The sequence below is a fragment of the Carex rostrata genome, chromosome 22, assembly GCF_964058835.1.
Source record: "Carex rostrata chromosome 22, lpCarRost1.2, whole genome shotgun sequence".
NCBI lineage: Eukaryota > Viridiplantae > Streptophyta > Magnoliopsida > Poales > Cyperaceae > Carex > Carex rostrata.
This window is the reverse complement of record NC_135939.1, coordinates 8,654,239-8,664,751: the sequence shown is the minus strand read 5'-3', so window position 1 is coordinate 8,664,751 and position 10,513 is coordinate 8,654,239. Positions and strand designations below refer to the sequence as shown.

General features: G+C 34.8%; 2 protein-coding genes and 1 long non-coding RNA gene across 4 annotated transcripts; all 3 read left to right on the top strand.

Annotated features, from left to right (window-relative positions):
• Positions 1 to 711: 711 nt before the first annotated feature.
• LOC144573782 (uncharacterized) lies at positions 712 to 2,213 on the top strand. Its single transcript, XR_013518084.1, has 3 exons — positions 712 to 998; positions 1,118 to 1,258; positions 2,091 to 2,213. It is a non-coding gene; the product is annotated as an uncharacterized LOC144573782 (long non-coding RNA).
• A 601-nt stretch (positions 2,214 to 2,814) lies between these two features.
• On the top strand, positions 2,815 to 5,086 carry LOC144573711 (putative AMP deaminase). 2 transcript variants are annotated; one of them, XR_013518072.1, is made up of 7 exons: positions 2,815 to 2,986; positions 3,089 to 3,843; positions 3,921 to 3,991; positions 4,090 to 4,232; positions 4,344 to 4,405; positions 4,681 to 4,774; positions 4,898 to 5,086. XR_013518072.1 is itself a non-coding variant. In XM_078323466.1 (5 exons), the coding sequence occupies exons 2-5, from the start codon at positions 3,688 to 3,690 to the stop codon at positions 4,370 to 4,372; spliced, it is 399 nt and encodes a 132-aa protein (XP_078179592.1). In that variant the 5' UTR covers positions 2,815 to 2,986; positions 3,089 to 3,687; the 3' UTR covers positions 4,373 to 4,658. The 2 variants fall into 2 exon arrangements, 1 of the variants encoding a protein (XP_078179592.1); XM_078323466.1 differs by lacking the exons at positions 4,681 to 4,774; positions 4,898 to 5,086 and having other exon boundaries at positions 4,344 to 4,658.
• A 27-nt stretch (positions 5,087 to 5,113) lies between these two features.
• On the top strand, positions 5,114 to 9,532 carry LOC144573710 (conserved oligomeric Golgi complex subunit 8-like). Its single transcript, XM_078323465.1, has 10 exons — positions 5,114 to 5,449; positions 5,809 to 5,886; positions 5,968 to 6,061; positions 6,400 to 6,474; positions 6,746 to 7,042; positions 7,246 to 7,313; positions 7,395 to 7,449; positions 7,550 to 7,688; positions 7,879 to 8,063; positions 8,482 to 9,532. Exons 1-10 carry the CDS (start codon positions 5,442 to 5,444, stop codon positions 8,488 to 8,490), a joined length of 1,008 nt encoding a protein of 335 aa, XP_078179591.1. The 5' UTR covers positions 5,114 to 5,441; the 3' UTR covers positions 8,491 to 9,532.
• The last annotated feature ends 981 nt before the right edge of the window (positions 9,533 to 10,513 follow it).

Below are 10,513 nucleotides of genomic sequence, written 5' to 3'. Positions count from 1 at the left end.
AAAAAGTAATGGTTATTGAGCACAAATTGATTTTTAAAGTTTATGAAAAATGAAAATTATGTAACTAAATCCACTTCATAAAATTTTAGAATGGTTATTGATTATTTTTGGTAGCGAAACATGATTTTCTTTTATTATTAAATTGTTGTGTTTTTTTAATAATGAATTGAAATTAGAAGTTTGCTTTATGGACAAGCATATATTGAAAAGTGTTTGCTAGAGATTTTAATAATAGTTTGGAAATTGCTTTGTAGACGTTATCTATTAGAATATATTTGCAAGTATATTTGATGACAATTATTAATAATAAAAAATTTACAACTTCGTTATTTGTGTAAAATAAATAATTTAGTAGATCCATTTAATCTATAAGTATTTTCAGTGCATGCAATTAATAGTAAAATTTTATCCGATTTAATACATTATTTGTGAAAATCTTTATTGAAATTAAAAAAAAATCTGAAAAAAAAATCTCAACGAAATTTATAAAATTGGTAGGGTTCGTAAAATAAAAGTGAGCTGATGTATGTGGCTTGCTATACACGCAAGGCCTGGCGCTGTCAAATTAAATCAAATCCACATCATTTATTACAGATATTCTGTTCTGAGATATCGCTATCTTTTGAGATCCTTTTCTTAAAATGGAAATGAAATATTAATATACTAATATACTAATATCGTCGGTTTGCATTTTGCATATCATTCCATTTCTAGCATTTCTAGCTGAGAGAGAAAGGGAGAGAAAAAGGAGATTAACAGCTCAAGGGAGCGAGAGAGCGAGAGAGAAGAGAGAGGAGTCGCACTAATCAGTTCGTCGTCGTCGATCGTTGCTTGGCCTCCACCTCTCCCCACCACTTCTCTACCTTGGAGACAGCTATTCCAATTCATTTAGTCCCCTCTTCCACTTCTCCCCCTCCCTTCTCCTCCTACAGTAACCGCTGTTCGGTTTAGAACAGATCCGCGCCTCCAACTTCGGTGGTCCCCGCTGTACTCGCCTGGTAAGATTTTTCCTAATTCCAACAGTAATTTCTATTCTCCTCCACAAGTCCTTACCAAATCTTTCAGATTTGCTAATTTGTGCTAAAATTTTCAACTCGTGCATTTCCCTCAATTGGAGGTTCAGAAAGAAGGAAATTACATAGCAGCGTTTGAACAGTTAGAGATGTAATCTCCATTGCGGCTGGGCAGATTTCTCCGTTGCGACTGTGCGACATTGCTTGCTCACTGGTACAAATTAAATTAAGCACCAAAATCAGTGGTAAGCTATTACCCAAAATCACTGGTACAAATGAAATTAAGCACCAAAATCACTGGTACAAATGAAATTAACCACCAAAATCAGTGGTAAGCTATTACCCATTACATGCACATAACATATCTCATCAACAGAAAACTCATCAGCAGAAAACTTTGATTTCAGTATAAAGCTTTCTGTTAAATTTTTTCTCATCAACAGAAAACTCATCAGCAGAAAGCTTTCTGTTAAATTTTTTCTCCTCACTTAGCCTTACAGGCTACAGCTGCCATTTTCATATAACATAGCACATTATTTTTTTTTATTTACTTTCTAGATTGTCAAAATTTGGTTGCAAGTTCTTCTCTGTTTTGTACTATTTACACATCAGATATGATTGCATGAGGTTGCATTTGCTTCCAAATTAGTAATTACAAATATCTATGTAATGACATATTAGGGATGTAACAACAGTATATAGGTTAATATATACAATACTTCACTAACGGGATGTAATGATAATACATGGGCTAATATGTAAAAGGACTTCAGTGAAAATGGGATGTAATGATAGTATAGAGGTTACATTAAAAACAATTTAGTTACACTCTTCCTCAGTCCGAACAAATTAATTATATTGCCGAGTTGTTATATCCAACATTTACTATATGTTTTGTCTATTTATCAGTGGCTTCCACAGATATATGCTTCAACAAATTGCTATAGTTTGGCTCATTTGGTGATAAATTAGTGTTGGGTAGAAAATCTGACAAGTGGTATTCAACGGATTGCATCTCCACATCTCCTAGAAAATAGAGTCAACAGATATCAACAACTTTTGCATTTTTTCATGCAGAGTCGAACACACAACGCAAAGAAGATAGTGAAAGAACCCTAATCGGGATTGGGGAAGTTCAACAACAACAAAAAATAGAAGAAACAAATATGATAAAATAGAGACGAAACAAGTTCAGTACTGTATTTCTTCCCTGGTAAGATTTCTTCAACTTTACTAATGCATTTCTTTTATTAAATTACAAATTTCTTCCAAAAAATGATTTTCAATTCAATTTTCTTCTATTTTAATTTCATGCAACACAGAGAAGATAGTGACAAGTCCCTATTCGGGGTTGGGGAAATTGAACAACAACAACAAAGAGCAGAGAGAGATGATAAAATAGAGAGCAAACAAGTTTAGTACTACATTTCTTCGTTGGTAAGATTTCTTCAAATTTACTAATGCAAAAGAGAATTAAGGAGCCGGAGCCGGTGAGTGTCAGTGGCGGTTGGCCGCTTTGGTGTGGCGTGCTGGTGAGGACGATCGACCTCCTTTGTGTACGGGGGTTCTATTTTTCTTGTAAGAGAAGAAATATAGAGGTAAAAGAGAATATGGAGTAGATCTGTAGGAATAGTGTACTAAGTTGTTTTCGATTAAATTGTAATGACTACTCTTTTTGATTAAATTGTTCCTGTGACTACAGGAGTATCAATTGGCAGATCTTTAATCTCTTGAGCTAAAACCCTAAGCTACTGTGCCTCACTTATATGATTGCCTCTAATTTTTCTGCTGTAGCAAAAGCAACCGTTTATGAAATTGATGTGTACAAGACCCTCCAAAAGTGTCTTGAGTTAAGAGATAGTTATGTTTTTAGAGAGGAAGTTGCACCATGGGAGAAGGAAGTCACTACTGACCCTAGCACACCAAAACCTAACCCTAATCCTTTCAGCTGTACCCCTGAAGAGAAAACTGAGGTTAGTAGTTTAATAATGTTTAGATATGAAAAAAGAAGGTATTTAATGTACTTGTGTACTTGACTCATGTATATGTATTAACTTTTTTTTTTCCTAATGTAGCACTATTTTCAAATGGTGGACGGTGTTGTGCACGTGTACACGGATGAAGATTGCAAGGAGAGAATTTATCCTGTGGCTGATGCTACCACCTTTTTCACTGATTTACATTACATCCTTGGAGTAATTGCAGCAGGAAATATCAGGAATGTGTGTCACAACCGTTTGAATCTTCTAGAACATGAAATTTATAGTCATTTAGGGTTGGAAATGGGTGATTAGATTTTATGATATGCATTTGGTTAATACCCAACCTGGCATCTAGCTGGTGAAACAATAGCCTGGATCTTACCTGTTAACTTGTTGGGTCAGTTTAAACTGGGTTGGATTGAACTGACTGGTCCATATATTGAGTATATTTTGTGCCTTTTATGTTAACAACAATGCCAAGCTAAGTTCTAAAGGGGTTGGGTTATGATCTTCTCTACTGACCCAAATCTGATTTGATCCAACCTGTGTCAAGTCTCGAGCAAAATATGGTCAACCTGGTGGACTGGTAGTCTAGGTGAATCAGACAAAAATTAAAGCCGTCTCATTATTACTTGGTTATTTACTTGTGGTTATGATTTGTATGCAGAAATTTAAGTTTCATCTGATGCTTAATGCGGATAAGGAGTTCCTTGCCCAAAAAAAGTGCACCACATCGTGATTTTTATAATGTCAGAAAGGTTGACACACACGTTCACCACTCGGCATGCATGAACCAAAAGCACATGTTAAGATTTATCAAATCCAAGCTTAGGAAAGAACATGATGAGGTAGGATTTAGCTTATAATTAGGTTCTTTTCTGTCAGTTTCAACTGAAAGTGTTGCTAAAAATTTGCATTATTTTAGGTTGTGATTTTTAGAAATGGGACCTATATGACCTTGATCAAGGAGGTCTTTGAGAGCTTGGACTTGACTGGGTGAGGATTGCAAATGTCAATTTTAATTGGATTGTTCAACAAAGTATATTTTAATGGTGATCACTTACTGTTTGTTTTTTCTTTTCTTTTCTTTTCAGATATGACCTGAATGTTGACTTGTTAGATGTCCATGCTGATAAGAATACCTTTCACCGTTTTGACAAGTTCAACCTAAAATACAATCTTTGTGGTCAAAGTCGGCTCAGAGAGATTTTCCTTAAACAGGACAATCTTATTCAAGGTACACTGCTCAGAAAATATTGTCTAGAGGAAAAATCTTTTTGTTTTAAGATTATTTTTTATGAGTGGGGAATTTAGTTGCTTAATTATGTTGCTATTTGGCTCCATATAGGTTGTTTTCTTGCTGAATTGACAAAATAGGTTTTTTCAGATCTTTCTGGGAGCAAATATCAGGTATCACTTTTCTTTTTGGCTAATTGATAATAATCACATTCTATATTACAGAAGAAAAGCATTTTGCGCTATGCCTTTGTGGATTATCATAAAGTGAAAAGTATTCAATCATTAAAACACTGGTAAATTAAGATAGTATATTGTGACACTAACTGAAATTCTTCTTCATATTCCATTCTTTGTAATAACTTTTCTGGTAGAACTCGCTATTGTGACTCACATTTCTCAACTTTTGTACCTTCTTTTCCTCTTTTTCTTTTTTACTTGATTATTAGATGGAAGAATATAGAATATGTATATATGGAAGGAAGCAAAGTGAGTGGGATCGACCACCTTCTGATCCAGATGTAGTGCTTCTTAAAGAAATAAGTATTTTTTTACTTTTTTTAATATATCCATCTTTTAGTGATTCAACTATTGAATAGCCTTTTGGCAATAAAAAATATTCTTCTTTGCTTGAGCAGTTAAGATAACGATTGTTGTTCATGACAGTACTGGAGGTATGGAAGCTAAAATTATAGATGCTACTATAATTGCAAAGCTTGGATTTGATGTCTATGTTACAAAGGCATGTATGCTCTTTTTTTGCTTTAGTACATTCATACTATTTTAAGGGATAGTACAGATAAAACATTGTATAGGTTAACTTGACAAAAATACCCCTATTTAGCAGTGAGTGTACAGTTGAGCCTGTATGTTCCAGCCGTGTACCAGTCTGATTTAATTTTAAGTGCTAATGAACCATTCCTGTTCGACCTTCTAGGCTTCATACCATTATTGTTTCCTTTTTTTGGTGAATTGTTGGGTTCTTGGCATCCAAGTGACTAGCTCAATTGATTGTAGCTCTGTGTGATATATGTACATGCATAAATGCATCTTTCTTTAACCTGTGCAGATTTTAGAGATCCCAAATCTGACATCTGGTTGCACGGAGTTTATCGAGTCCGCTCAACAGATTGTAGAAGAAAGGAGGCTGAACCAAATATTATTGGCTAATCACAGCACAATACTTGACCTTCTTGAGATTCCACAACTCATGGACACGTACGTGTTAACTATTTTCTCATTATTAAATGCAACTTTGTGCCACCGTTGTGATGGGGCCTTTTCTCCTGAGCTAAAATTGAAGTACAATCAAGCGAAGTAAACTTAGATGTTGATGCTCAAATAATGAATAACAATAAGAGATCCAATTCCAAAGGTATTGGTTCAAAACATGGTAATTTGATCCTCATACATGGCATTATCGTGAATCAACTTAGTTGAGCAACCATGACAGAGAAAATTAACCAAAAAAATGTAGGAGGTTACTTACAAATACTCTGGATTATATTTCGGAACAGAAACCTCTTTAACTTTTTTCTATTTAAGAATTGTATGATAGAACTTGCTTCTAATTTCAGATGTATACGTAATGGCAACTATGATGAGGCACTTGATTTGGAAGCTTTTGTCAATAAGCTTACAAAATTGCACTCTGAGTAAGTTTACATACTATTTATATATTATATTACAATCAAATTTCACATATTGCTTTTCATATTTGATAATGCTGGGAACAGGTTTCCAATCATTCAGGCATTAGCAATAGATGTAAAGAAGTCAACACAGTCTATGGTTTCTCAGCTTTTACAGAAACTCAGATCCAATATTCAGGCAAGTCATATTGTACTTTAGTTTTAGTACAGTAGTCACATTAAATTTCTTGTGTGACATGGTAGTACCAAAATCGAATTTGTCTCAGGTAGGAGAACATTTGTCTCAGAAACTCATTGAAGCCTAAATTCAAACAATAATCATAAAAAAGAAACAGAAATCAAACGATTAAAATAGTAATCTCTTGTCTATAACTGACCTGTAACACCATTACAGTACCTTACTGGTATTTAATAACTCAATCTTAGATTTATACATTGCTTATCACTGTCATATTTATTTAGTACTTATCAAATTACCGGTCAAATATGGTATTTGTATGTTATAATGTTATACAACTATCGGAGTGCATCCGAATCGTGGCCCATTTGAGGCGAATTGTAGTGTTTGCTGAATCAGAATTGCGCCTGCAGGTATGTAGCCCCTTATGTTGTCCTTTTTTTTAGAAACTAATGTGAGCTGTTCAGGACAATAAATAGATGCTGAAATGTTTTCACGGATTGAAAATAGTCAAAAGATAGCAAGTTTAAGTGAATGATTAACCAAGTGAAATTGGAGTAAACCGCATTATGAAATCATATAATAGAGCATCTGTACTTGATCTTGACCCAATACAGAAAGTCTTGTTGTCTTATTTCTCTATTAACAAAACAAACTTTTGATTATTCTTCTTTCTTTCATCAGTTTCTTAGGTGCCGGGAAGCTTGGCTCTCTAGCAGCCTAGAAGAGCTTGATCAAAGAAATGTGTATGATTTTCTAAAGGATATGGTGAACTGCTATCGTAGGAATCTCTTTGATGTGGTTACTCAATACCGTGCCATTTTTAGCAATGATAAATCGGGGAGTGATGAGAATTACGATGGAGGCCTTCTCTTTAGCTGGGCCATGCACCAGGTTAAAAATCATTTGTCTACGCTAGAAGAAATGTTACCCAAGATAAGTGATGGTGTTTCGATGTCTAACACCTTAGATAATTGCATGGTGAGTATACTCTCTGAATCTATTGCTCCTTTTAATTAAATTTCATCAAAATATTTTTTTATTTTTTAATCTCAAATATTACTTTCTGGTGTATGATTTCTGATTTCACTTGTGAATAATTTCTGATTTCTGATTTTACTAATTAATTTATTGATTTTTATTACTATTATTGATGTTGTCATAATTATGGGTTTCTTTTGCAGTATTGTGCAATTGGTCTTGGGATGGTCGGTTTGGATTTTAGGGCATTGCTTCCTCCTATTTTTGAGAGGTATTTCATCCATATCCACAAGAGCTTTATCTCTTACAATTGTAGTGGACTCTTAATAACATCTATTTTTTAAATCTTCAGTGCAGCTTTTAATATGTTCTCAAAGAATATGAGCACAGCAATTGAAAATTTTCAGGTACATTTGCATGAAGACCCATCTTTTTTTGTAATGTTAATTTTTCTTATTATTTTATATTTACTCATGCTTTGTTTATTTGTTGCCATTTGTTGATTAGGTTGTGTTGGATTCACACAGGTGGGTCCCGATGCCATCAGTAGGGTTTGCAAACAATGGTGCCATGGATGATACCCGCGATGATGTGACCCCGCCTTTTGTTCTGATGGAGCATCCACCTTTACCCGTATTCGTAAATGGTATCTGAAAGTGATAAAAGGAAAAAAATTGTCACCAACATAAGAATCAGAAATTATCACCAAGCTCCTCTGGTATAACTGATGGATTTCACAATACCAATTCATATGGAATCAGTTAACACATAGTGGACGTGTCCCAACTACATGCATGGCTAACTTGTGTTTACATCTTCTCTTTTTTTTCTTGAAGGTGTATCAGCTGCAATGAATGAACTTAAACCATGTGCACCATTAAGCTTGAAACAAATTTTTGCTCAAGAGGTTGTGCGGGGCTTACAAGCAGTGTCAAATTCTCTTGTCACATACAATGACAATCACATGTTACGTGGCAACGAGTCAACTCTCTTTCTTGCTCTTTGTCATACTGTTATGGAGGTCAGCTAAATTATTAATCCTGTTACTGTTTTCTTTCACTTCTTGTTATGTGCATTAGTTTAAATACTGGGGATTCCCCAATTCTCTTACTTACCTAATGCAAATCAGGCCCCAATATTCTTTTCATTTGTTGCAATGAATTTAATTCTTGCTTCAAGTGACTGTCAATTGTGTATGCCTCGAGACTCAATTTAACTTAACTTTGCATCAATTAATGTTTAGTTTCCGTCTATCCATTGAATTCTGTTTTGTCTGAATCTATTTGCTAAAGATCCCAAAATTTGATTATTTGCCTTAGATTACTTGAGTCCCAATTCAGTTTTATAACATTAAGGGTGTTCCTCGAATCAGTCTTTCATTATAACTGGGATGATAGTAAAATTCAATTATAATAGTTTGTAAACTGTGTATGATTTAGGCCTGCTAAATGAGCCGGGCCGGCTCGTGGGCTTTGAGCTGGACTCTTGAATGAGTCAAATTGAGCTGAGCTCAATTTGAGTTGAGCCCGTACTCGAAATAAATCTCTGTTTTCTTAGCGAGTCGATCCGAGCCGAGCTACCCATTGGCAAGCCATTCCTTCGCTTCTCCCTGTCGAAGCTCCGTGGCTCTGTGGCTTCGTCACTCTCTCGCTTTGCAGCCTCCATCTGCTCTCTTGCTCCGTCGCTCTCCAGTTTCCATCTTCTCTCAGGTGCGCTCTCTCTCTCTCTCTCAGCTGCTTAAATTGTATAGAAAACCATAAACTGGTACTGATTTTATTTTGTGGGTTTTGTTAAATTACGATTACGTTTAAGGTTTTTAAGCGATTAATGGGTTTTGTTAAACCGTGATACTAGTACTGATATCCAATATAGTGATTTATCATTTATTGCTACATTTTGAATCCAGAATTCTGTGTTGTTTCTGATACCAGCACCAGTCTGGCACGTACATACCAGCACCAGCCCGTATCAGTTCGGTACCAGTTTTTGCTTAAATTAAGTGCATTATTACATAGTCCAGTTTTTTTTTTCAGATATCATCATTTTTTACTGGTAGATAACAATTATAATGTAAATATTAGGGGTCTACTTGCATAAAAAAATTATAATGTAAATATTAGGGGTCTACTTGCATTTTTGCATTTTCCTGTCAGATTCACTTTACACCAACAGCTCAGGGAGAGAACAATGACACAGGACTATCCAGTACAGCTTCAGACCATAATCAACAGCTCAGGACTATCCGGTACAGTTTCATAGAGAAGCAATACTGCTAAGTTATAAGTACTTTTAATGTAATATTAATCTAGATTCATGTTTTCTTATTAAAGTACTGAAGTAGGCTGATTTCTTTCTTGTCAAAAGTAATAGGCTAGGGGCTAGGTTCCACGTACTGGTATTTTATGATCAACTTCTGTAATTTCTGGTTTTTTACTTTCACTCTATGGATCAATACTGGTAATTAAGAAACCACTTATTTGTATTCTTGCATATTTTAATAATGTCTGTTCCTTGGTTGTAATCTATTGAAAAAAAATGAGCTTCTTTAGTCACTGAAATTTTTGTTTGTCAAAAGTTAAAAAACTGTACAGGTAATCTTGTATGGCTTTAACCCATCTTAGATGGTTATCCTTTTCTCTTTTTCTTTTTTCCTTTTTTCTGTTTCATTGAAAAGGTACAGGATAGCATTTAAAATTCATGTTGCTTTTGAAAAATTCCCAGACCTCATAGACATCCTTTGCTCTCCAATATGTCTACCTCATATGGTGACCTCATATGATAAATTTTTTTCATGAGAATCCTATGGGTAACTTCATCAAATAAAATTAATGATTTAGTATTTTATGCATTTATATAGGTTTTCAAATTTGATCATAGAAAATTTAAACACATAATTTTAGAGGATGCTGTGTTATGGAGCTCCTACTCTATTGGGAAATTGATACAAAACGGACAAAACAGATAAGGTGATGGTAAGTGTGAACACATTTAGTACATGCCTTTGAAATATATTACAATTAATTGAGTTTGAGCCGAGCCTAAAGAGTCCAATGGACCGAGCCGAGTTCAGGCCGAGTTTAAAGAGTCTAATGGACCGAGCCGAGTCGGGTTCTAATGAAATAATGAATGGGTCGGGCCGAGTTTTGAGCGAGTTACCGCTCATTAGCAGGTCTAGTATGATTGAACTGATAGGTTTGTGAATCGGTTCTAGCTTAGTTGATCCTCTTATTGGTCTAGTATGATTGAACTGATAGGTTTGTGAATCGGTTCTAGCTTAGTTGATCCTCTTATTGCTGGGTCAGGTTTAGGCTTCAATTTCGTAATGAAGAAGTAGTGTATCTCAAGGGATGCCATGAATTGATTCTCCTTTGTATTGTAGCAACTCCTCCTTTATCAAATATTACAGATTTCACTCTTGCTTAGTATCGACTTTTGAGTTTTACTTTTGTTTATGTAGATGGAGCTTTCCTT